We start from the raw sequence: 27,737 nt of genomic DNA on the forward strand, positions 1-27,737 counted from the left end.
AACTGAGAAAGCACTAAGTAAATCACAGAATGAAGACATTTTCCAGAAAATAAAAGCAACAACAAGAAGTTAGCTTCCGGCTCACACTTGTTCCTGCTGTTTGGTTGCCTCTATTCTGATGAACGATACAATATGGGTACAGTACAGAGCTGGTGTTATGAACCAAAATTCGTGTTTCTCTGTTTAAGCCGGTTTCTAGCTACTAGAGGTGATGAGCAGTGGTACGGTAAGACCCCAGCCTCCTCCAGTGTAGGCCTCTAGTACCTTCTTCTGAAATGTTTGATGATGTCTAGTGTTGAAGAGACTACTGGAACGCACCAGCATCAGGAACAGCCAGGATACTTCACAGCATAGGAGAATAATCACTCTTGCTTTCTTTTGTGTGCTTTGTAATCCCAGGCACATGTAGATGACTAGTAAGGCATTTATTCATGTGCCCAAAACTTGCTTTCACTCAGACGACCAGAGACCTCATTTTCTCCTGGCTCAGATGCTACAGCCCTTAATAAATGACTTTTGATTGTGTGCATCAGGAAGACCTCTTACTGCTACATGGATTGTCCATTCACCACTATGTTTGTGATGAAACACAAGTTTTTTGTTTGTACCTGTACCTTATTACTTTAAAAAACAAACAAACAAAAAAACAACTATCAGCTGCTGAAATCGATGGGCACAGAGTAAAATTCAGTATTAGTTTTACCTATATATTGCATGAAAGCAAGATGTGGCTGAGTAGAAGTTTTATTGGTGGCTTCTGTAGCTGCTGATTTCATCTTCATCTGCTAGGTCTTCCTAGCAGAGGAAGACATTAATAAAGGAGATTCCTTTATTAATACATTAATAAAGGAGAGTTCTCCTTTATTAATGTATTAATTCCTGTATAGTCTGCTCATTAGATACGTGCTGCTAAATTAGATTTCTTTTTGAGTGTAGGCAACCGTTTGACTGCTTTTCCTCTCTAATTTTACCAACTACCTTGCTCAAGCATGAGAAATCTCACCCTTTTTGCCAGACTTGTGTTTTGTTAACTGTTTTCAAAATTAATCCATGTATTTCCCAGGTCATTGGGGGAGGAGGCCCACTTGATTGCTAGTGCATCTTGCAGTGAAATTTCAGTAGCTACTGTCTTGAAATTTCATGAAATGGGACTGAAGATCTGTTAGCAAAAGCTAAAGTATTTACTGTAAGCTTGGAAAAAGCTTTTTCTTGTGCTGAAATGACATTTGAACAATCTTATTCTGGTTTTGCAGGGAGCATGGCTTAGTGTACTTAGCCTGACGTTGGAGTTCCTTATTTTGCATTCCCTTTGAGCCAAGTCCCTGATAATAGATCAAACTGTCATTCTTAATGGAGTCAAGAGCAATAAAAGGAGGACGAAGTGCAATGTGTTGTAACAGTGTGAAACTGGAATCAGGTCTGTTACTGTGAGACATAATGGCATATAGCTCATTCCTGCATGCAGGCTGCATCATCTCAGGATAATGATCTCCGTGATGAGACAAAGTGTTTCTGAGAGAGACTGCCAAAAATGAAGAGTATGAGTAAGACAGTGGGTTTTTTTCCCCTGCAGAAAAGCACTGTGTTCCATAGCCCTAAATGTCAAATTAAACGGTAACTTCCAAGTATAAATACACTTTATAATAGGCACTATCAACTGTGCTTTGGAAAGCTGGAAATCTTGCAGTATATACTGGAAAAATGAGACATAATTTCTGCTTACTTTATCATTGGCCGTATAAATGATCTGGAAGAGCAGGTGAACAGTGAGGTAATGAAGCCCTAATTCGGTCAGAGTGTTTAAGAGCCAGCTCTGAAGAATTGTGCAACTACCCTACAGTGCTGCTTAACTAAGCCACAAAATTGTAAATGGTACTTGATGTAGAGAAATGTAAGTGCAAGCGTGCACATAGGAAGCATCGAGACATTACAGCTCTGCTGGGGTGGGCTCTGGCTTGTACCACTTTATGGTTACTGTGGGATCATCTTCCCATAGGTGGCTCTGGGAAAGCATGAGCTCTATGCTCAGTAGCACTTAGTGGGAGTACAAGGAAAATTGGGCACCAGGTGTTGGTAGGGGAAAGATGGAGAACAAATGATGAGACATCATTGCACAGCGCTGTGCCAATGTCTTAAATATGCAGAGCCATTCTGGGCTATTCCATCGGAATGGAAGTGGAAAAATGGAGTAAAATAACAGGATCGGATGTGTGAAACAGCACCCATGCACAGGGGAAGCGCGTAGTCGGGATCCCCAAGCCTGGGAAAAGATGACTGCAGACAGATACGACAAAAATCAGCACACGATGAGCACAGTCAAGGGGAATCTCAAATCCCTGTTGCTTCACTTAGCCCCCTGGTGCTGGGGTGGCTTGCCAGAACAAAAACCGTGGGGCTAGTTGGGCTGCTGGCTGTGGTTAAGCTTTTTTTGAGTCCTTTTTACAGAATAGATTGGAAGGTTAATATTTCGTTTTATTTAGGGTAGATTGTGTTAGGTGGGTATTTATGTGTAGGTGTATATGTGACTTATTTCCTTGGCTCTGAGCTCTTTTCTTTGTATGGAAGGCGATAACCTCTGTCTTCTCAAGGCTCGTTGTAGACCTGATTTTCTTCATTTGTGTTTTGTTAAGAGGATGTTTTTTCTCCCTCTGAGATGGAGGGGAAGGGGAGAAGAGCCGTTCCAAAGTATAGGTTTCTATTTAAAAGAGTTTTGGTTTGTTTTATTTCTTCTAATAGCAAATAGTTGATTTCATGTTCTGGATGAAGATAAAATAGCTCTGAATATTGTTTGTGTTTGGGTGGATCTCAAAAGCCCTGGAACAGAAACAATCATAGAAATAAAAGCTTAGTTGGGGTGGGGGGAGGAAAACACTTTATTTTTTTCTTTCCCCAACATGGAGTATGAAATAAGTCACTCAAGTTGTTTTCTGTGTTTAGGGCAAGGAGAAAAGTTACTTTGCTTTGGTTGCTCTAGCCCTTTGTGTGTGCCTGCAATTTGTGTTATTTTTTTTCCCCTCCATCTCTTCTTCCCTACCCCCTTTCCTGTGCATGCAGACCCAATCTTTTCCCTAGTTCTCCATGAGGATCCTAAATTGAGCTTTCCATTTTCCCAGCCTTGTGTAACAGTGAGACCAGGAGGGCCCTGTGAGATTGTGCATAGTGAAGTTTGGGCTTTGTAAACCAGAATTTGGAAGGGATCTAGCCTCAGAGGGTCTGCATCTGGGTTTCCGTTCCTCTTTTTAAGAGTAGGTGTTAATCCTAATCTAACAAAAAGCGTGGTTGTCCTGGTATTATGCTGCTGCTTGTTTATATAAATGTGATGAGATTGGTTTGACACCTGGTTTGGTTATTAAGAAAGGAAAAGAAGAAAAAAAAGTATGTACACCATGACGGCTATAAAGCCCTGCAGAATGATGCACAATGTTACAAATACTTCTTTCCCTCTTAGGAACAAATATGCCGGTTGGAAACCCTTATATTAGGGAGGAAAAAATTGTTAGGAATCTTCTTGGCGAAGTCTCCAAGCGTGAACGTTGCCTCACTTTTGTGGCAAACCTTGGAGCGCTGCGCTAATGCAAGCTGCCAGATGTTGAGGGAGTATTTTCAATTTTGGAAAAGATTAAGCCTTTCCTAGGGCTCTGAGGCTTCCTGCAAAGGAAGTAGGTGAAGGAAAAACATCAATAGCCTACAAAGGAATGCAATGCAGCCTTCTGTTTGAAAGAGGGACTTCCATGTGTGTTATGTATAAATTTATCTTCAAAGATGTGTTCAGTACTTACACCACAATAACTGTTTGGAAATAGTGTGTTGCCTACAGGAGAGGTTACTTCTCGTTTCTGAATGTAGTCTTATTTTGTCTTGTATTTTGAACCAACTGTATCCGCCTGTTCTCAGAGAAACGTGTAGGCCCCTGTTCTCTCCTTGCCTCATAGATGCGTTTATTCTGTGCGTTGTGGTTTGCCATTAAGGTTTTCTAATCTAAATTTCTGAATGCGGAAAGATGAGGGATAGAGTGCTTTTCAAATATGGTTTGAAACATCATTTCTCAAGTAATCAGGTAGAGTTAAATGGCCTTGATGGCAGCAGACTCCTTCCTAGTGTTTCAAAAGGAGAAGATAGCAGTGTGATTGCATGTCCTGGTTCATTTTGAATTCCAGAGGGAAGGATTCGCAGTTGTCTCCATCAACATCTGTATGTATAAGTGTATGTTTTGCTTTTTCATAGTCATTTTTTCCGTTGTGGCAAGATTTTTGCAATGAATACATCTTCAACATGTTTATATATTATGCGTTTGGTTTTTCTTTCTTTCTGGAAAACGTGAAAACTAGTGTTACTACCAGTTTATAGACTCGTACACTAGAAAGCAACCCTTTTGCACTTGTGCTAAGATGTCTACCTCTAACCCAAGCAAGTTAGGTTTAATTGATAGAATTCTAAGTTGCTGCGTGAGCATTGCTGGATTTGTGAGTTCAGTATGTTCACTAGGTTAATAGGGAATCCCACAGATGAGAGCACAATTGAATGCAGTCCAGTGTGCATCACAAAAATGTCAGGGTGAAGCTTAAAGAAAGAGGGACTGCTGTAGAAACTAGCTCAGTTCCTTTTTGCAGGATCTCTGCCAAGGCCATTCCTTTGTAGGAGAAGGCATAATCTGTTTTGTCTACACTTGTGCATTATAAAATATCTAATGCACAGCCTGCACATGGAAAAATGGATATGCGATGTTTTCTTTCCACTTTCTGGGGGTCTGTGAACCTCAGAAAACACCTTACTCCATCCCCTTGCTTGCATTTGTTGTGAGGAACAACGTTTTCTTCTTGCTTACTGGATTAGTCCAAACAATTTTTTCTTCTTCTTGAAAACATAGCTCAATATATAGCTTCCAGCCAGGAAGCATTCTGGGATTCCTTTTGGAAGGTCTTAAGCAGGGGGGAGAATTGACAAACAGCTTAACTTGCTGACATCTGCTGCTAAAGTTGATGTGCGTGAATGTGTCAGATCATTTTGGCTGCCTGCGGAACAGGGAAATACTAAAACTGTAAATTCAGTAGCGTTTTGTTTGTCCTGTCAGACGAGGTCGCAGATTCAAGAGATGACTGCTGGTTGAGAATTTGGGATGCAGTTTAACAAATCTCCCTGCATATCTGCCCCCGACTATAGGCAGGGTGGATTCTAACAGTGATACAACCAGCATACGAGGTATAAGTGTAGGACACAAGTAATTTAGAAATAGCATTTTTGTAAAGCTGAGAATTAAATAGCTTTTTTTCCCCAAAAAGGAGCTAAATCAGAAGACATTAGCTTTGACCGTTAAAGTTTTAAATGAAGAATTTATCCTTTTTGAATTTGTCATTAAGAATTTATTTTAATACTTAAATATTTTAAATGATTAGGACAGTGACATGGATTTTAAGATCTTCAGAGAATGAAAAAAAGAATGGATATCCATGTACTGTGGCTTTTTAAAGCATCCTGCGGGGTACAACCATGAAACAGTTTGACTTGAAGTCCTTAAAAGTGTGCTAACTGCCCTCCTGCTGTGGATTCCCTTGTTTTGGGGATTTTTAGGCTTTCTGTAAGAGTAAGTCCATGAAAGGTAGTACCTGACTATGGCTTTGAGTGATGATGGGGTATTTGCCAAAGCATGCAGTGTGACGGTGCGTCAGGAGGAAAATGGCAACAAGGCAGGAGTCAAAAGTTAATATTACTAAAAGTTAAACCTTAGAGGCTAAATAATCATATTATTTCTGACATGTTATACTGGACTAGAATGAGTATGGATGGAATCCATAACCTTACTTGCACCTAGGGAAGGACAGGGTAGTTTCTGACGAATCATTTCGAACCATGTTGTTCTTTTTGGATGATGGTACAGTCAGTCCAGAAATCTTTGAGATTATTGTTCAGACTAGTTCTTAAAGAAAAATCTGAAATTTATAATGTGGAAATGATGTGATCAACAATGATAATGTGAGACATTTGAGTTTGCTTTCTTACCTGAATCTGGTGAAGAAATGGATTCTCCGCTGCTTTGGGAAATTCCCAGAGGAGGTCTTGGACTTTGTTAACAGACATTCAAGACATTAAGCATGAAGGATTTTGTTTGTGTCATAAACCCTACTTAGTAAACATTGTAACTTTATGTTCTTAATGCTAAGATAATATTAGGCTTAGAAAAGCCTTTGTGTCATGCAAATGTAATATATAATAAATACTTGCCTTTCACTTGAGTGACAGAAGGGTAGGATTTTCTACTCTTTATCAAGTTGCCAAGCAATTTGAGACTGCTTCATTCTGCAGAAAATGATTCAGTTGAAGTGCACTTAATTTAATCTCCTCTGTTTCACTGAGTATTTGATAAAAGATAATTGAAAATGCCTCAACTTGTGCTTCAGAAAGTTGTAGTTAAACCAGGCTTCGGTTTGCTCTTTTGTTTTTTGCTCCCTCCTAAAGGTCAGTGGATCTTACTTGTAATGTGAACTGTGCTGGCAAACGAAGCCATTTTATGGGCTCAATCCAGAGCCGATGGAGCAGCCAGTTAAAGATGCTTCTAAAACGAATTTGTTGCATTATTCACTCTCCTATGGTGTGAACGTTGAATTAGTAATTCATGCAAGTTGTCGCTGCCTATGAGGTGGCTAATAGTTGATCTGTTACCTGGCGATTTCTAGATTATTTTTTTTAGCAAATCTCTTTATGTTCATTTATGAAAGCCATTTGAAAAGGATGTGCGAAGGGAACGTGTAAATGGCTGAGATTGTTTCTTCTGTTTTCTTCACAGATAGTGGTTTGCCAGAAGGTCGATTAGGGTGCTGGTTCTGTAACATGAGTTCCTAGCCGGTTGTCATCTTAAGCCATTGCAATTGTCTTGATACTGCCGAGAGTGTCTCACTTGCATGCCCCCAGTGCTGCTTTTTCACCAGAGAGAAACAAGTATCTTGTCCTTTTTTTTTTTCCTTATAAAGTTCAGGGTGTTCGGTACTTTCCCCCAGAAGGCAATGCTAGAAATATTACCCCATCCTCAACAGAGCAAAGTTTGTCCCTGACCTTCACCATCCTCTTCGTTAAAAAATAGTTGTCTCCCTGTTGTCTAACAAAATGGTGATGGTTTAAAGACTGTTCTTTAAAGATATTCAGGAAAACAAAATGTCTGATAAAAAACGATCAGATATGGTTTATGAACAGAACAGTCTACGAGATTAATAATGTTTGAGGGAGATAAAGGAAGGGAAAAACTTTTAAGCAAATAATGACTGTAATTAGCCTACTATTTTTTAGTTTAAATGAAATTTAAAATAGCTTGACAGTTGTGAGGTGAGATGTTCCTTCCCCAGTCTGTGCAGTCTGTGCTATATTGCTGCTACTGTGCATTACTTTCAGGGGCATTGACGAAGAAGTAATATAGGAGATAATCGTGGGTTTTCACTTAAAGACAGGGGGAAGTCCATGGTTGCATGCCATAAACCCTTGTCAATTCAAGCATTCATTTAAAATTATTCAGAAAATGGTTCAGGAAGCTTGAGCCTACCAACTCTGGTCAGGAATTTGAGCCAGTGCACTGCAGAGCTTCTCTGTCAAGGGGTTTCCACAGGTCCTGTCTGGTCCCTATGCCCAACAAAGCAAGTCCTGTAAAGATTGTGAGGCTCAGGCAGGGCTAAAATCATTCTAACAGTGCCTTCTCTTTGCTTGCTGCATTGAATCAAGATGTCACGTAGCAACATTAGCATCATTCATTAAAAGCTTGGGGGCTGTTATGCTGGGGTAAGACTGCTGGACAAGCTTTTGCCACTGCTTTTACCAGAGCCGTCACCTTTCCGAGCAGGGATGAACATGAACAGAGGCTCTGTGCAGGCGGTGGGAGGCATGAGTGGTTAAATGTGCAACTTTCAGCTGGAGTATGCTGGGTTGTGCAATTTTTCCTGTGATGGAGACCTCCTTACTGCTTCTGCTGGCTGTGGTAGAAGGAAATCAGCTATGGAAGAAAAAAGAACGAAAACCCAGACTCTCTGGAGCTTAAGTGTACATTGAGCTGAATTGCAGTACTTCAGTTTTTGAAGATGGATTAATTCTTGGATGTACTTCTACAGGCAGAAAACCAATAGAAAAACTTGCGTCACAGACGCCAGAAGGCTACCTGGCCACCTGTGGACGGTAGGCCGGGAGGCACAGAGTGAGTTACGCTTGGAGAGGAGGCTGGATTTCCCTCCTGGCTGCCCACCGGGCAGGAGTTTGTTGCATTGTGATAGAAAGACCCAAATTAGACTTCAGTGTCCCGAAGTATTCATCAGTGATGTGTTCTCAAGACAAAATTAGATGCCAGTCAGCTAGGCCTTTGCGGCTTCTGTTAAGATTTTGCAGGTGTTTGATGACAGGAATTAGTTCAGTTAAGTAAGTCTTGTGCTAAACAGCATAGGCATTGTGATAATTAGTTGTATCCTGTGGTAAAATGTAGTTGAGATTTTGTGTGTGTGTGTGTGTGTATGAGATAGAGGGAGATTCTGGAGTCTTTTTTAGACATGTGCTACTGGAAACCATTCATAAATGTGAAGTACATAGTAAAATACGTGCTTTCTTCCATGTCAGGACTGGAACCAGGTTAATGGACTGGGAGCATTCTGGTCTGGAGCACAGTTTTTTTGATGTTGTTATTCTAACTTTTACCATGTAATCTACAGGAGTATGATTTTACCAAGTATAGAAAAATGCTTTTGTCTCCAGTCATAACGTGCTCTAGGGGAAGAACAAAGTTATTCCTAATGCGAAGGTGGTTGTTGATCTCTATCAACTCTACTTATAAATTTATTTCTCCTTTTTTTTATACTGGGTTATTTTATCTTTTTGGTAATGTGCATCTGATGCATTAATAATGACAACTGTTGGTTTTGTCTGGTCATACCAGACATTCAGAACAGCTGCATTTCTAAGGAAATAGTGTCGGCCATTAGAAAAAGCTGTAGTTTAGTCATGAAAACCAGATAATCTACTGTGCTTAGTGTCTCTTATGTTAGAAATATGAGAAGACTATAAAAAGGTGTGAAGGCAAATTTAAATACTGTTTCAGCTCTCCAGTGGCACTCCAGAAGTCCAATTAGCAGAATGGAAGAGCTGGGGGCTGCTATCACCATACTAATTTGTCTTGCCTTAGAGAATTCATTTTAAAAATCAATTTTATTTTAAAATTGGAAATGGGGGTATTCAGTACCTTTCTGATTGTATTTTGAGACCTTCATAACAGGGCTAAGACTTCACAGCTGATCTAAAATTACTCCTAAGGGTGAGGAGGAGACAAGCATCTGTCCCTCGGCTGAGCACTTACCTGCAGTGTATGACTGGTTTAGCTTGTTTGTACAGGCACTTTTTGTGAAATGGAGGCCCTCGAAAGACTCACCTTCTCTCTAGGGTCCTAGAGTTTTCTGGTAATAAAGAGGGTACTTCAAACCCGGAGCTACCCACTGGCTGCTCATGGAACACGAGAGACTCTTCTCTGCGTTCCTCTCCAAGTGATATTGCTTGTGGAGATAATGGCTTTCCTTAAGATGCTCTTTGAGCAGAGACAAGGCTGTTGTAGTGATTTGGGTCAAAATGCAGGTAGCTGGTACTGAGAAATTCTTTCAGTATGCACTTTGGGTGTAGTACCCGTTATTTTAGAAGGATCTGAAGGATCCAAATTGCCTGGGGTACTCACAGCTCCAGGGTACATTTTCTTCTTTTACATCTTCACTTGGAAACTTGTTCAAATGGAATAGGAATTTCTGGTGGTAATGTGCGTTTGGGAGTTTGTGCTTGAATTCACATCGATGGGAAGTTAGTACTGTTCAGAAGCCTCACAGCTGGCCATTGTGTTTGCTAGTTATGATCCTTGAGGCTTTTAAGAGCATGTGGAGTAGTACCCATTGCCCTTTGAATTCAGATGGAGTATCTCATCTGAAGTGGCGAGACTTTGACGTATACTTCCTTCAAACTTTAAAAAAAAAAAAAAAGTTTAATTTTGGCCCATTTGAACCTAATGAGGCTCCACATGTCTAAGTGCAAGGTGCTGCACCTGGGTCGGGGCAATCCCAGACATGAGGACAGGCTGGGAGAGGAACTCGCTGAGAGCAGCCCTGCAGAGAAGGACTTGGGGGTTGTGGTGGATGAAAAGCTCGACAGGAGCCAGCAGTGAGTGCTTGCAGCCCACAAGCTTTGGGCAATGTGGTGTAGTGCAAGGTGTCCCTGTCCATGGCAGGAGGGGTTAAACTGAATGACCCTTGAGGTCCCTTCCAACCCAAACCATTCTGCAAGTGATTCGAAGAATTTCTTAGGGTGTCAGTCTCAGAAGTGGCCAGTTGATGATGTTACCTTTCAGCAAACTTCGAGAAGTGCTCTTGATTTCTCAGCTATGTGTGGTATGATTTTATTTTTTTTTTTGTGTGTGAAAAGGAAGTTGAAACTGTTACAGGTGTTGGTACTTTTCTCTACATCTGTATAGATAGATAAATAGATAAAATATATAATCTATATAGGTTTTGTGTGCATGAAAACACAAATGAATGAAACACAGGTGTATGAATGCATTACTTCTGTAATCATGATTCCTTCCTTTGTTACTAGACATGTAAGCGTGTTAAAAGTACATAGGCGGTATGTCTTGATACCACTGTGGTATAGATTTTCTTTCTTCCATAGATTGCATTTAATGATGTCTTATTTAGAATAATTGTGTAGAGTATTCCAAATATTTCATGTCCAGGTGCAGTCTGCATCCACCTGATAGGTAATTCTGCAGATTGCAGATGGTGCAGGATAACAGAAGTTAAAAGCAGAGAAGTCATTCTAAGAGACATAATCACTGTAATTTTTGCAAATGTTTTAATATTGCAAAGCTGGAACCCTGCTGATTTTGAAAATGTAGGGCAGGTTACTGACTGTGGGATATCACTGTAATTTTTCAAGGTGCCTCCTTTTGTTACTCCATCCGCTATAGTAACTGTTACTTTGGTCATATCATACCCAGAGAAATGGGTTTGAGGTACCGGCTGTGTAATTCTTCACATACCTTTCTGAGGTCTTTCAACTCTATCTTCCAGTTAATGATATTGTGGATATTGTGTCATCTTTTGAACGTCATTTGTGTGCAGGTTCAAAGCTAGAAGGGGTTTGCCTCTTCTCTAAACAAACCCCTTTGCAAAAGCCTTGGTTCTCTTAGCTAGGAGAAAACTACAGCAAGCCTTGACAGAGATGGTTTGAAGTGCTCGTGTTGTGTGTAAATATCAGACATCTGCAGCATCCACGGTAGAGGCTCACCTGAGAGATGTGGCAAATATTTTGTGTTTTATGTGATGTGTTCACCTAGTCTAGCCTGGCTTGCATCATTCTCGCAGACATTTTGCTGCATTTATCAAACTTTTTCCTACCTTCTATCCTGCTTGTTTTCCCCCTACTTGTTCAGGCTGTGAATTTTTCTTTCTCCCGGAGTGTCTCTGATCTTCCTGCTGCTGCTGCCGCCTCTCTTGCGTGGGGCTGGAGTTCTGCATAAAGCAACAGCCACTGAATCCTCCTGCATCGTGCCTTATTGTTCCCCCTTGTTCGAGCTGCAAAGTATGCCTTTCATCTGTGGTCTTTATTATACACTTAATGCAAAGCCGTTTTTCAATGCTAAAGATAACTGCAGTCTTGGAAGGATGCTTCTTTCATTCACTAGTAGCAGGAACTAGCCCCTTGATATTTGAATAAAAGCCCTAACAGCTCCATGTTCCACTTAAGTCAAAGTTGTTTTTTGAGAGTCAAGATGATATGCAGAAATGAAGTAACGTATCTAACAAAGCAGAACAGCACAGCACTATCTCTCAGAGGAAAAAAAAAAAAAACAGCTCGCACGTTTATGATTGTATGTGCTGGGTCACTTCTCGGTGCTGGGCTTTGAATAAGGCTTGCTGCGTTGCTTTATATCGGTAATAATGTAATAGACCAGCTCTATTATTTAGATCAGTAGTATCAGCTATATATAATTTTGGATAAAAGTCCTGTTTCTTGCTAAGGTCATCTATTCAAAAAAATTCTGATAAACCTTCAGAGGTAAGCTCGTATCTTGGTAACGCAGCGAACGAATAATTTTGAGAGATTAAGAACCAGTGCAAATGTGTAGGCTAGTTTTATTGTTTGCCATCCACTGGTGAATGGATCTGTTGTTGTTATTTCCATGACAACATCATCTGTGGCTTCTCTGCTGGCTAATGATGATTACTTTCATGCATTAGCAGAAATATTACAGAAAACCTGACTTGAGAGCTTTGCTACAACCCTTGAGTCCTATTTGCTGCTTTTGTTTTTGCCGTTCCCTCTGTGAAAAATATGTTCATTTTATATCTGTTCCAACGTTCATTATTAATAATAATTCTTATAAATGTGCACACACTGCAAGCCTACCCTGCTGCACCATCAACTTGCACAATTGTCCACCCCTTCCTCTCCTCCGCTCCCTAATTAAAGCTCATCAGTTTAAAGAGGAGTAAAACTTTCACTTCCAGGGAAGGCGCACTAGCACTCCACCTCTTGCTGGAGGAAAAGACAATTTCTTCAGCTGGAAGAAGCTGAAGCAGCTTGAAAACTTACTGCTTGGTGGGGATGGGAGCCCAAAAGACCCCAGTCAGCTAAGCACTGGAGACAAGTTGTTTGTGCAGGAGAGGAGCACTGCCCACCTTCCTGGCCCTAGAAGAGATGAACCCTTTTTTTCTCCAGCAACCTCTGAGTGTTAAATATGGGACTGACTTTGGAGCAGAAGGTTTAAGTTCAGCTTCTTCTCTGCCTGGGGGCTGCGTCTGCCTTGGCTGCAGCACCACGGTTCCTCTCTCCCCGGGTCCCTCTCTCTCTTGTAGCTTTGCCGACTTGGTGAGCACATTGGGAGTCCCCTTTTGCTGTACTGATCTCTCCCAGGACATCCCTCATGCAGCCACGTGCCTGGTGCACGCCTGCAGGATGCAGAAGCGAGCACCCCGGTGCTGAGGTCTCTGTATGTAGTCATCGGCAAGTGAAGATTAAATTGCTTGTACATGACAGAGCTGGGAGTGAAGCACACGTCTCCTCCTCTCTCATAGCCTAATAAAGCTGCTTTTTCAAACTCGAACGCTCTGCTTAAGAACAGGATGTTTCAGCGAGTATCAGCAAAATGATAAGTTTAGACAGATTTATTTTTAGTCAACACGTTTATTAGATGGCGATTGAGATTTGAGGGGAGATACGGTTTACGAAAATATAAAAGCATCTTTAGGACAAAGAAGGAGGATTTGGCTTAAATATCCTTTTAAATACAGGACTAGAGGCTTATACCGAGGGCTTTGAAACTGTCTCTGTTTCTGCCACGTATAAAACACGGCTGAACAACAGTTTAAAAAACAACAAAAACCCACCCTTTTTTATTTACATCCTGCATGTGTTTTCCCAAGATTTTTTTTTAAACTAAAAGCAGCTTTTTCAGCAGTCCAGGTTAGCTGATGGAAATAAATATGGATGCCGAGAGGTGCTACTTTGGAGACGATTCCAGGGGAAAATTTCCGTGTTGACACGCGGTGGTGTAACTGCCAGTAGAGCCGAGCCATGAAAACAGAACAAAAATACCAGGGCTGATTCATGGCCACATTACTTCAGATTAGTGCCAGCGTAACTCGATTTGGTTGGGTAAGTTTTATTTAGACATCTAGAGCAGGCTGAACCCTGTTTCAAAGCTCGCAGTATGATCTGCTAAGGCTGGATTAGAAAGCCCATTTGTTTAATGGAATTACAGCGGCATAACACGGTGATGAATGTGGTCCATAATCTTCAGCGCTGATCTATGTGAACTGCAGCAACATCACAAGAAAATTAGTTCTCAAGTCCGTTGAAGGAAGAAGAAGGAGTTGTTGGGAATTGGTTCATACAATATATTGGAATAGTTTCAATTCTTTTTGTCAGGAGTGAAAGGCACCATTGTTTACAGGGCCAGTACACAGGATTTGTGTGCCCTTTGCATTCTTCTCGTACCCTTTCTGAAAATGCTGCGCCAAATGCCCTTAGTGAAGGTTCTCGTAGGTCTTGAATACACTTTCAAGTGGGGGTATTAGTTTGAGCTAGCAAGCAGTATCTCGGTTATCAGGCAAGACGGAACAAATTGTGTTGAGTGGGTGCTGAGTTGATTAAAGCCCAGTTCCAGGAGAAGCCAGTCATTTGAACTGCATTTGAGTATTCAAAGCATCTGCCAGTATGAGTCCATATAGATACACTTTTATGCTGATTTAAAATCTGTCAAAGGCAAAAAATGCTACTAAAGCAAAGCCATTTGAGACTGAATAAATAAATAATCCATCAACTGCAGTTTCCAACTACTTCTTAAGGTTAATTTGGCTCTTGGTGCACTTAGGCCAGGCACGTATCTATGGTTGTGTTGTAAGCCTTTACCCTTTATACAACTTTGGCCTTGTCTGACTGATTTGGAAAGTGCTGTTGTAGATCTACTTTCTGCATTTCTTGTGACCAGCAAAATAATAAAGCATATTGCCATTTATGAATCAACATGATTTTTTTTTTATTTAGTTCACATAGTTCAGACATTAATGTTATAATGTTCTTCATGTCCTGAAAGTTAGTGGCTTAGGTAAGGTGTGCTGCTTTTTCTTCATTTTATTCTTTTTTTTTTTTTTCTTTTCCCCTGAAGGTTTTGAGGAGAGGAGGGTGGATAAATCAAAATTTGAACAATTCAAACGTGCTGCTTGAGGGTGGCATTGGTCAGCACTAGTAGCTTAAAGCCTGGAAGAAGCAGTCAATAAAATACCAAGATATGTTAGTGTTCCTATCCCAGTGTCTTTGTTCTGTTGGCTGCAGGCTCTTTGGGCAGTGTGTTGATTGCTAGATGCCAAAACATCCTAAATTTGAACTGTGACAACATAAAGGTACATTTTTTTTTTTTAGGGATTACTTTGCAAGGATAGCAGGAAATTCTGTTTCCTCTGCTTGGTAAATAGATTAATGATTTTCATGTAAGCTACTGTCTTGTGTTCCAGAAGTGACTTCTGTAGAATGATGTTTAACCAAAGCAACTTCTGTAATAAAACATTTAACCATAAGTGTTTTAACTTCTTCATCTTTCTAAGACCCTTTTTAATGACTTTATGGACTAATGTGAGATAATGCACAGTGGTCGGTGTTTGCATGCTGAAACTTCCCTGTAGTTGAGTCTTGTACTGATAGAGCAACTTTGGAAAGGAAAAGATTTGTGCTTTTTTTCCCCTTTGCATGGCTCACAGCAGGCTTTCACCTGAAGTAAGCTGATTTCTGGCCAGGCTTGGTTATGGTACTTAATGGTGCCCAAAACCTCTGAGAGGGACTGAACTAAGATTTTGGTTTCTAGGTGAGGAATTGTCAGCAGTGCTTCTTTCTTCTATATGTGTTGCCAGATACGAGACTGAGATTTATTAGTGTCTGTGGACTGAAATGGGTTGAACAAGAAATTCAGAGCAGAACGGTTCCATAATCTGTGTTGATACCTGTAGGTTATTCAGGTCCAAGGATTTATATTTTTTTCCTGATATATTTAAATAATTTCAGTTATTACCCACATGCGATTGCTTCTTAATTGCTTCCAATTGGGAACAATAGTTGAGTCTTACCATGGAAGAGAAGTTATCCATCACTCAAGTATCTTGGGGGATGGAGGAGTACGCCTGATTCCTTATCTGAGTCTTGGAAGATCTTTGGTATTTTCCATTGTTACAGGGCTTTTTTTCCTCTGACTTTGTTTTCTCCAAATGAATTGTTCCTGTAAAGGAATTTAAACTGTGGATAATGATTGTTCTCTGTTCCAAAAGCTAATAAAAACAAAGCTCAACAGTATGCAGTTGGAGGCCTATGGAAAAACTTGGGTGTAACACACAAAGTAGAAAAACAAACTTTGCTGATGAGGCCAGGAAGCTACAATCACATTTTCCAGTTTTAGCTGTATGTTTTGGTCCTAATTGGAAAGGTTTCCTGTAAAACTTAATTTTTCCTCTCTCTTTTACTTTGTAGTTGTTTTTTATCCATAAACTGTGGAGAGGAGGGAACACTGAATGTCAAAAATATTCATGTATGATCTTGAACATAGGGAAAGGATGTATTTTTATAATATTTTACAGGAACACATGTTGTTTTGTGCTCAGTAAGGCTGTTAGGATTTGTTTGTTTATTCCAACAGTTGGCCAAAAGATACTTTGGGAAGGCTGTTGCTAAATAACCACATACCCTACAATTTTATATTTCAAACAAACCCAGTTCTTTGACTTTTGAAACTTTCCTTTAAGGCAGCTTTTAAAAAGTGTACCTCTTTCCCTTCCCCTTTCCGACGTGTACTTTTTCCTAGGTTCCCAGTTTGTTCTGTGTGATGTGTATGTTGCCTGTACATGTCTTTCTGTGCCTTTTTGGATTTTTTTCTTTGGAAAATTAAAAACTTTTTTTTATTGCTGATTGATAATGATTGTGGAGGCAAGATTCGAGTTAGATTTGGCTTGTAATTATTCCGGTCTAAAAACTCCTTCGCTTCAACTAGCAGTAATGAAAATTTATACTCGTTACTGATATGAAGAGTGTTCGGAGCAGTTGGGATGGATACATGTCAATCACTTTATTGGACTAAAATCAAACAACCAAAGCGATTTTCTGTGTTTATCCAGGTCTTGGTATGTTTTATTACTCTTGATCGGAGCTCTGAGTAAGAAATATGTGTCATGGTTCTAACCTCTTTAAAGAACCCCTATATCTGAATTCGTCTTTATGGCTCTTAAGGTTTCTCTCATTGAATATGAAGTATACCCAGTCCTGTACTGGTGGGTGGTTCTGTTTTGTTTTTAATGACTATTTCTTTGCGGTGGCTTAAAGTGGAATAGCTACTTACGGTTGTTCTTAAGTAAGAGGAGTTTTTATGAGGAGTTTATGAAGGCATTGGTTATTTTGGCTTTATTCTTCTAAAGAATTGAGGACAAGGGTTGCTATGTACTTGGCTTATTGTTAGGTCTGGAAGAGGCCAATAATTTGATGAAAAGACCAGACTGAGTCTTGAAATGGTGGAAAGGGGTATCACTGATATTTAATCCTCTTGCCTGATAGCTATGAGAATGGGTAACTTTAATGGAAAGACTGACAGTAATTCAGATTTGAAGCTGCTGAAAATAATCTCTTAGCTGAGCCAAATAATTCAACAGAAATGACAGAGTTTCAGCCCTGTTCTGTGGGTTCCAAGCTAACGGGGACTTCTGTGGTGTCCTTTCTGTCCGCTGTGTCAGAAAGATGCTTGCAGAAGGGGCCATTTTTTCTTATTCAAATAATTGAGACAGGATTATCCTGTCCAAAATGTAGCCCTATCGTTGAGAGGTGACAAAACAGTCCAGTTCCTGCTTTGCAGCTGGTGGGATGTGACTTTCTCCTGTAAAGTAGCATGGGTGTTATGGTGGGAGAATCGGTCATTCCTCTGCAAGCTTGAGGGTCATATCCTGCAAAAGTGCTTTGCATGAAGGATTGTCTTCCTATACGTATCACAGAGCTGTGCTACATGAGGACTGCTTGTGGTGTGCTCAGGCAGGTTGGCTTAAGTAGGGCATTGCAAGTGAGGGGTGAGGAGGGTGATGTGTACTGGCTAGGGATGGATGGAGGAGCTTGCACTGCCCCTGTTGCTGTGGCCAGGGCTTCCAGTTCAGCCTCTTCACAGGACGTACAACGTGGCCTTTTGGCTCCTGAGCTCACATGTAGCTGCCAACCTCAGGGTGAGAAGTTGCCCAAGTAGTGGAAGTGAAGGAACCGCCGGCGATCTGGTTCAGGGATCAGTCTTCTGCAAAAGCGCAATTATTCCAGGTGAAACTGGTCATTTAATTCAGAAAAGCAGGTAGAGAAAGTGCACAACTCAGCATTTTAATTAGGTGGCCACTTCAAGAGTCTTAACATCTGGAAAAATCTTTGCACTAGGTTGAGAGGACGGTGCGTGGTGGACTTAGGCCTTCCTTTTACAAACACCTTCCCAGCACAGCCTCCATCCAGGGCTGTTGTGTTCTCTAGTTGTGATTGAAATGTCAAAAGGTATTAAAAATAGCGAGCTAATTTCTCAGAGCTGTAATACTTGATGAAGTGTCTTGGCTAGTTATTTCTTTTTTATTTATTTTTTTTCTGAACCTGCAGTTATTGAGAAGTGCTGCTAGCGCAACTCATCTCTTTCTGTTTTGTGCAGCAACTTCCGTGCCAACCCGTAGCACCTTTTGGTGATGATATAAATTACTAAAATTGGTTAACCTCTTCGACAACAATAAAGCAGCCCTGCTGTGGTGGGCTTTGTACATGTGCTATGCTAAAAGGACTATGAATTGACAATTTTTAACACAACTGACTGCCCGCTCTACTGGTAGTGGTTAATTTGGGGCTCCAGGTATTATCTCCTCTTCTCAAGTGCCTTGCTTTCCATGCTGCCAAATGAGGCAGCTGTTGAACGTATCTGTCGAAGGAGCTCTCTTCTTTCTATTTTTCTTGTATGTTCAGTCTATGTGGGCTTGACTGGGGAATGACCCTTCTGTCTGCTTCCTGATTTGGTTTGCAGATGCTGTTACTCTGAGGTGACTTCACGTAGCAGCACCTTCTTTTTGACGGACTGTTTCTTGATGGGTTATTGACTAGCTCGCCCCTGGTAACAGGCAGCTTTCTGTGAAGTAGCATGCCTTGTTCTCTGGGAGATTGATCTAATTACATCTTTAAACAAATACATCTGTGCCGAGCGCTTCCAACTATGCTGCAAGAACTTCTTGGCCATGGGAAAATTGATGCTGAATTTCTGTAGATAATTTGTAATCCTCATAGTTTATTTTATACTGTAGATACATTTTCCAGACTTCAGTTTCTGCTGTTTTCACCATATTGGCAATTATTTAGTTTAGTCAAACTTTTTTTTTGTGAAAATCTGATGAACGTGTTTAGTAAAATAAAGAAGTAGTCCTCAGGTACATAATGTCTTAAAACGGCACATTAGAGTTTGATCTTTTGGAGATGTGTTGCTAATTCCAGTAATGTTTCAGAGTCTGTCACTGGATAACTTGTATGTGGAGACAAAAACAGCCATCTCTATGCTGCCTGAGGAAATCTGTAGAAAGGGAGGTTTGTTGTACGCACTTTCTATACGTGTCAGCATTAAAAGAGATTTTGGCAGTGCTTTTTTCCCCTCTCCCTGCTTTGGTGAGCTCTGTGCTGCCTGGGAGGCTTCGCTCTGTTCCTCCAGCAGCTCTCAGTGACAGTGACTCATTCTCTAGCTCCTATCTGTCACCTGAAGTAAGTCGTGGAGAAAAATATTTATTTCATTCTTGCCCTTTTGGTTCATAGAAACCTTGTAAGCCAAAAATTCATGGGTAAATGTATAAGAACGTAGACAATCAGCTCAGAAAATTTTAAAAATAGGTCAAAAAGTTGATCTGTCTGCTGCTTTGTGTATTGGCCAAGCATGATCATGCATAGTGTATGTGAAATGGGGGTAGACTTTCAAAGTCAGCCTGAAAAAAGTATTTAGGTCGCTATTGAAAATGTTCCTGTCTTTTGAAAACACGATTTTGTTGGAGTTTCTGAGGTGGCAGGGAGCAATTGCATGTATCTGGGTCCAAGGATTATGAATAAGTAGATGGGAGCGGGGTGGGGAAAGCTGCAGCGACCCTTTTGTGAGCTGTTCTTCTGCGTGTGGAGGAAGCATCGACCTGTTCACGAACCCGTGCTGTCACCACTGCTGCTGTGTCAATGTTTCTTGAAGTGCAGAATTGCAAATTGCCATCAAACAAAGGCAATGCATTGTAATACCGAGATGATGGTAGGCACTGGTGTGTTGCCCATACAAATGAAGAAGAAAGCATTTACTTATTTCCCATAGAAGTCCCTCATGCTCTAGACATTACAGACATAGGGCATTAGTTGTACAAAATTACAGGACAAGTTTGTTACAGAGGGGAGATAAAATGCGAGGAACTTGGATATTGATGAAAGATAGTTTTTCTTACGGGCAGCCTCCTCAGAGGGTATTAATACAGTGTACAGCTTCATTTTGAAATGAATAATATATAAACAAAATAATGCATTCTTTGCCGCATGCTTGTATTTTATTTATGTGTGCGCACATGTTCAACACTAATTAAGCACAGCTCTTTATGGTTTATTTATTTGTTCTGGAGAGGCTGCTTAATATTTGAGAGAAGCAGTAACAATGTGTCTGACCTTTACCGTGGCTGTGTTATCAGTGAGATGGGTTCTGCAGGAGCCTGCAAGAACAGGAAAATAGCAGGTTGATCTTTTTCTCCATTTGCTGGAACACGTTCAGGAGACCTGAAAGCGCAAGAAAAACAACTACCACCACCACCAAAAAAAAAAACAATGAATGGCTCAATAGTTTTCTTGTGTTTCCAGGTCTCGAGAGGATGCTACTGGCACGGTGAGGTAAAGGGTTAAAAATCTGTTTTGTTGCTTTTTCCTGTGGTCTGCGTTTTATTACCACATCCCGGTGATAGTATTTCATATGGCGAGCAGTTTTTCTTGTTTAATGCCAATACCAGGAAACAAATGGCGTGCCTTTAAAAGGTTTCAAACAACTATAAATGGAGGTAGCGACCAGGCCTTACGTTTTCCAGAGTATGAATAGCGTGCATGACTTTTGTCTAGTGTTCCTGTGGGATTTGTCATCAAACTTCTTCGAAACGTATTTGCTATATGCACACATGTTTTATGGCCTCTCCCTTTCCCTCATCTGAGGTTGCATCCCCATCTTTGTGCAGCAGAGACCCCACCTCTCGTTACAGAAGCACCCACTGGGGCAGTGCCAGCAGCTCTAAGCAGCCATCGCCTCCTTGGGCTCTTCTCCAGGGCTCCTCCAGCAAAGCCTTCACCAGCCACCCAGTCCTGGCTCTGCTCTCCCTGCCTCTGCCTCCAGCATTTTCCCTCCCAGTGTATTTTTTTCCTCTACTGCACAGAGGCTGCTGCAGTATTTTTCCTCGCCTCTAGATAATCACAGGATCTAGCAGAGAATTCTTCAAGTACCAGAAGATTTTGCTTCACAAAGAGATCAAAACTTAGGTCATTTTTTTTTTGTAAAGAGGGGAAAAAGGTTGCAACTGATTCTTTTTTTTTTTTTTTTTTTTTTTTTTTTTTGGTCTTAGCTACATACTCTTCCCTATTGTGCATGCTGTGTGCACAGTTGCTGTCTGGTTAGGCTCTCAGTTTTATTTCTGACAAATACAAAACCACTGGGAGAGAAATAGTTATTTGTCGCTTGCACTAATATCACCGGTTTAAGGAAAAGTAGAAAAAGCAAGCAGGTGTGGAGAAGCTGATAGATGCCTGTGTGTTTGGATGGTAACGCTGTACAAAGCAATGGAAACGAAATGTTTGTTATATTTATAAGAGGATTGTGATTGATCTTGGCATTTGCTGGTGATTCCAGTAATGAACTCTGTTTAACTGATTTCCACATGAACATGACCATTTCTTATGTTGTTCTGTGGAAGCGCTGTATGTGTATATACAAAATTAATATTCTCATAATGGAAGATGCAATTTGTGCTCTATTCAGTCGCTCATGTTTGTGCTAATTAATCATTAATCATCCGCTGTTGGAACAGTATCTTTTTTTCTTTAATTAGCCACTGGTACATGTTTGTTAGAAATCTGCCTGCAGAGCTCTTCCAGTGCTGCAGTGCGGGCCATATTTTTCTGTTAATCAGTAGGTAGCGTCTTCTAGCTTCCTTTGTTTGTGTGCTTGCTTGCTTGTTTGTTTTGCTCTTTATAAATGTAAAAATCTCCTCGTGGCATGCATTTGTGTATGGCAGTTACCTCCAGGTAGCAATATGCTGCGTAGGTTTTTATACTGCGATCCCTTAGGGGAAGTAGGGAGGCTGCTGTCTTGCAAGGAATGCAAGTAAATGGTGTAGTGCTTCTTCCAGCCATGTGGACTGGAGATAAGCAATGACTTTCTCCTCTTCTTCCCCCATTCAGGAAGGATGAAGGATTATTATAACTAGCTGGCCTTTTATTTAAGTTCTTCTCCAGAAGGACGATAAAGATGTGGAGAACTGCTGAGTTCTCCCTCACCTTCATTTATCTCACAATTTTTTTTTATTTTTTTTTTCTGTGTTGTATAATGAATTGTTCATAGCTTGTGTAGATCGTTGACTTGCTTTTGAGGAATTGAGGCCTACTGTGGAGATGAGACACAAAGCACAAAACCTCCTGATTTCTTTGAGTGTCGTGGGCTGCGCTTAACCACAGTAGTTGCAAAAAGCAAAATGAGGTTTTGGTCTTTACCAGTTTAACTCTAATTACAGAAGTAGAAGTCAAAGCATGAACTAATCTAAAGCAGTTTAGGAGTTCTTGTAGGTTGAGTGAGAAAACTGTAATGGATCTGGGGAAGGCCCTTCTGAAACCAAGGGCTGCGTTTCAACTTCCTTGTTCACTGCACACATGAATTGAGGTGAGGCCTGGGGCTTGACAGCACTTCACCTCTTCCCAATTTTGTTCCCTTTTCAGTCTGGTCTCCAGTTTCAGTGAATTTCATAGACCCGTATTAATTAGTCCACATCAGAGTATTTTAGTGCATGAACTACTGGGGTCAGGGCAGCAAAAGGTCAAGCCAAAAAAGAGAAAGTGTTTTCTGAAGACATATGTGTTCCAAGTATCAGTGGAAAACAACTGCACGAAATGCAATTGTTTATTATCTGCTCCGCTGCTTCTGGTAGAAGTTCTTGGGTCAGGCTTTAAATGATGTGCGTGATCTGTGGGCTGCTTCCAGCGCACAGGGATCGTGAAATGCGAAGAAAATGGAAACCAACAGACATATGGGTCTGCTGTGTGTCGTTTCTCACAGAGTAGCGGAGATCCCAGGAAGAGGCTCAGCAGGGGACAAAGGCCCTTGGCAGGGCCCAGGTTGCGGAGGGGATGCAGGGCCCAGGTCAGCCCTGTGGCTGCCTCTCCCCTCTCAGAGCTCCCTGTAATCTGAGTGTCCTGCAGCTGTGGCAGGGAGCAGTGCAATTACCCTGAGGCCTGCAGGGCCTAATGCTGCTCCGACTGAGCTGTGAGGGAAAGGGGGTGAGGCTGGGATAACGCTCTGGCCTCATCCTGGCAGCCGACAGCATCGCCTCGGAGCCTTCTTGCTCCAGCTGGCTTCGGGAGAGGGAAGGTGTGAGGGTCTGAAGTTTGCTCTGAGCCCTTCCGTGACGGCAGTCGCTGCCGTGTTGCTAGGGCAACCCGCTGATTTATGGATTTATTTTAAACCCCAGACCGATGCAGCTTTTGCTGGAGTGGTCAGCTTTGCGTGCAGGTGTGCTTTGGTGGTGGTAGAAGGTATCTTGTGGAAATGATCTGGAGAAGACCTCTCCTACCTCCTCCCAAGTCGTTAGAGAGAGCGCTGTCTTGGAGTTCAGCATTTTAATTGGAGTGTATCTGTGTGTGTCTGTGCACAGAAATTAAATATAACACCGGTTTGTGTATTCATGTCGATGCTTTGCAGTGCTACCAGAGCACTGGAAGCTTCACTGCCTTCTATCCCTAAAATTGCCATGCCTTTTTTGTTTTGTTTGCACATATCTATCTGTAAATGTGGCGTAAGTCTTCCTTTCAATTTTGTTATGAACACAAAACAGTTACTCTCACATGCGTGGATAACTCAGCCTGCAGAATACATATGCTTCAGTGATACCTTCCTTTATGTACACTTTAACCCCCAAGATATAAGAGGCAGTAGGAAATTCATTCCAGTACTGTTCAGCAGCAGAGATGACTTTTTTTGAAACATGTCATGATTAGTAATAGAGGCTTTACTGTAAAAACTGATGACACTTTTTTTTCTTCATGCAGCTGTCCCGTTCCCTCCAAGTCACCGGCTCACAGCTAAGGAAGTGTTTGATAATGATGGAAAACCCCGGGTGGATATCTTAAAGGCACACCTTATGAAAGAAGGGAGACTGGAAGAAAGCGTTGCTTTGAGAATAATAACAGAGGGAGCTTCAATTCTTCGTCAGGAAAAAAATTTGCTGGACATAGATGCACCAGTCACAGGTTAGTATGGAGTTACGATGGTTGTTGTTTTGGGACATGTTAAATAATATGTTAGTGGATGCAGCTTCCGAAGGAGGTGAAAGGAAGCTTGAAAAGAACTTACTCTCTTCAATTCTTTATACTCTCTTTGTCTCTTACCACTAAGATAATGGAGGCCATCAAGAAGCTTCTAAGAGAGGAAATGATCATATCTGCAGAACTCCCTCTGTTTCTAAGTCAGACAATGTTTTTAGCCTATATGAGATGATTCGAAGAACTTTCTTAAACTTGAAAAAGGTCCCTGGCCTTTTGCACCAGGAATTAATCCAAAAAAAGGTTACAGATGTCCTTTACCATAATAGCGCTATTCAGACATACACAGTTTGGCTCTGAAGGAATGATGGTGGTACAGTAAATGGAAATCTTAATTAAAAGTTGAGGAAAATAATGAGTACAGCAGAAAGGAAAAAAAAAATTAACAGAATCCCAGTTTGTGTTGCCTGGGGAATTAATGAATTGTGCTGGCTGCAGAACCCATTCTGCCCTTGACTATCAAATACTACCACCCACTCATTAATCCTCAGGAAATGCCTTATATTTTGAATTTCCTTCTGTAATTGTCTTCTGCCTCGACTACATTCTGAACGTTTGAATGCATTTGCTTGCTCTAATGTGCCTCCTCCCCTGTTTTGTTGCTGTTATCAGATATTAATGCGTTTTTGGCATGAGATCTACCTGTGGCATAGAAAGTTAGTTGTGGGACAAAAGACAACTAATTTTAGTCAGCTTAAACTGTGAAACCAAACCTGGTTTAAAAAGGCAAATCTTTTTGTCACTTCTTTTGTTCCTGGGAAGGCCCACTCACTTCCCCAGGCAAACAAACAAAAAATCAAAGACATATTTTCTCCTATTCTTTCTAACCTAGAAGAGTTACCAGTATTTATTGTCTTGTACTGGTAGCATTCACAAAAAAAAAAAAAAAACATAGAAATAGAAAGCCCTCGTTTTCAGGAAAACTCTTCTTCTCACCAAAGAGCATAGTGTCTGGACTAGAATGATGCAGAAGTTATTAAAGCCTGTAATTTTTTAAATGACATCCAAATAAGGGATTCTGGGCTGACCTGGAGAGGTAATGTATATCATCTCTTATGTAATAATTAGCTTGTCACGCTGCCTTACAATTCTGATGGAAAAGATGTCAATCATAGTGCAGCTCAGGGATGAATAAAGGGAATAGGATGAATAAAAGGATCCCCTGAGTAGACTGAGAATAGTGTTCAACAGACATTTTCTTTGAAGGGAGAATACAGGCTGTTCAGGATGTTAAATGGAAGAAGTTGTGGAGAGGCAGTACCATTGTCCCTAACTGAGTGGCAGACGTGCAGAAATTCTGCCTGCTGTTCTGTGGAATATTTCATCTACTGAGAGACAGAGACTGTGGGATAGGTCTGCTGTGTCCTGACCGATTTCCATAAGTTCATACTTAAAAACAAAAAAAAAGAACATTAATTTTATTGTTTCTTAAATCCTTTTGAAGGTGTGTGGCTTGTTTTGAATTGTGTTTTGGCGATTAATCTCCTGAAGGTTACCCGATAGTATATCACTGGTGTAATTTAAGTCTTTGATTCTTTTTTCAGTTTAGCCTACGTCTTGCTTTGTTCTTGCTTTTGAAATTATTCTTCTGCGATGATTGTGGTACTGCAGCATTCTTCAGGGTAGCTGATAGGTATTCTCTTTTAAGCTAGCGTAGGAAGGCTGGACTCCTAATGCTTGTTAGTGGGGTAGCTGAGAAGTGCTAATGTTCTGTATGAACAAACATGAAAGCCGGAGTTGTGAAAGTGATCATCAAAAGAAGAAAAAAATATGAAGGGAGGTTGGCAAAGCTTGTGAGGCATCGCAGGGCCTGACAATTTGCTTTGTATGAGTAGTGTGACAGCAGATGACTGGATAATGAGAGTATCAGTTGACCGATGGTGTGGTGGAAGTGCAAGGTATACAGGCAATCAAGAAATAACTATGGAATGGAGGAAGGCTTTCTTCAAGCATACAGAAAAATAAAATCACTGATATAGTGGAGAAGAGAATAAATTTATAGATTTTAGGCATGGCAGGCAGTCTTGTTGAAGAGTGTCAGTCATTAATCATTAATATAAGATCCTTTGTGGGAGATGCATTCATCTTTGAGAAACGTATCCCTGTAGCTGGTTGATGAGACGACGATCATCAAAAAGGAAGGGGGAGAGAGAAAACTAACTCTTGGAATAAGAGCATTGTGGATTCGTGCAATCAGATACTTGTTAAAGAACATGAAAAGTTTATTTTTCTTGAAGCCTTGTGCTGCTATCCCTTAGCTTGAAATGTCTCTTTGTTCCTTTTGAGGGGCGAGATAATTTTCCTCAGAAAAAAATATCATAGTTCTGCTTATAAGAAGTAATATGAGATAGAGGGTACATAGAAGGCCCTGATTAGAGGGAGAAGAAGGTTTGTATAATTAGGGGATGGGGCAGAAGTCTTAATGTGGAATGCATAATCTATGATTTAGTATCTGCGTAAAACTTACTCTGATTCTGTGGAGAGCTGGAAGTACCAACATGATTGTCATTTTGAGTTAATATATTTTATTTTCAAATTTGTCATGGCTTTCCAAATTCTCCTGATTAATTCATTTGAGACTTCAGCTCAAATTCCTATAGTTTGCTACACGCAAACTATGCGTGTGTGTATGTTACAGCTCTGGCTTATGACCAAGGTGAAGTATCCTGCAGTTGTTACTCAGGGCTGCTGTTTGCTGGTATGAGTCTGACCAGAGCCTGAACTAAGAAGAGACTCCAAGTCCGTGCTTTAAGGGATCTCTTTTTACATCTGGAAAACATTTAGGCGACTTTGTTTTGACTTTTGAAGGTGAGTTTGGAGGGATGGAGAGAATTGCATCAAAATAATCAAAGCTATGCAGAGGGGAAGGCTGCAAGTAGGGATTAAAAGTGGTCCCAAGGACTGCTCAGAAGACAGCAGGGAAATAGGCTACCAGGATGCTGTCTGGTTGCCTGCAGCACCATGGAAGTAAGTATCCCTACCAGTCTTCATCCCCAGGGGAATGGGCAGCCAGCAAGGGAACAGGGACGCTGCCACCTTCCATGGCTTTGAATTTTCTGACTTCATCTACACCCTCTTCTCTTGGAGGCATGTGGTCTTTTTCTTAAGCTCGTGGGTTCGATGGGGTTGATGTACCACTAGCCCCCAGCTGTTCAGTGTTGAGATGAAAGATGTCCGTATAGCAGCCTTAGGATTTCCCATCCTATATTATGTACTTAGCAATATAATGGCTCGTGGTGAAATTAGTTCCTTTTTAATTGGTTCTTTCAAAAGGCTAAGGAAGGATAACTCTGAACCTCCCTGATGGCAATATTACTGGAGTGACACCGACGAACACTTGGGAATGCCAGATTCAGGATTGCCTGAATAGTTTTATGTGGCCTTATTATATGCTTTCATTACTATATAGAGTGTTTCTGAGCAACCCTTTCCATAGTGACTGACTAATTAACTAATCGTTTGTATGGGGCCTCACTTGCAGATCTAAAATCTGCTGTCATTAAGTACTGAACGCTCTCACCTGCATGCTGAGCACTTGCCTCTTTGACTTCAGTGCACAGGTATATGTGTAGACTTCTGTGGCATTATCTATAACATGGTAATTCTGGGGAGTTTTGGAAGTGTTC

The 27,737-nt window shown here is 41.0% G+C and overlaps 1 protein-coding gene across 5 annotated transcripts in view; it reads left to right on the plus strand.

Moving 5' to 3' along the window:
- Positions 1 to 27,737, plus strand: part of PPP3CA (protein phosphatase 3 catalytic subunit alpha) — a 190,983-nt gene that overhangs the window by 55,168 nt on the left and 108,078 nt on the right. For all 5 annotated transcript variants that reach the window (XM_084286298.1, XM_084286299.1, XM_084286297.1 and 2 more), the window contains exon 2: positions 23,839 to 24,039. In XM_084286298.1, the coding sequence (XP_084142424.1) occupies positions 23,839 to 24,039 (201 nt within the window). The remainder of the gene's footprint in view (positions 1 to 23,838; positions 24,040 to 27,737) is intronic.

This window comes from Netta rufina, assembly GCF_964035555.1.
Source record: "Netta rufina genome assembly, chromosome: 4".
NCBI classification, from domain to species: domain Eukaryota; kingdom Metazoa; phylum Chordata; class Aves; order Anseriformes; family Anatidae; genus Netta; species Netta rufina.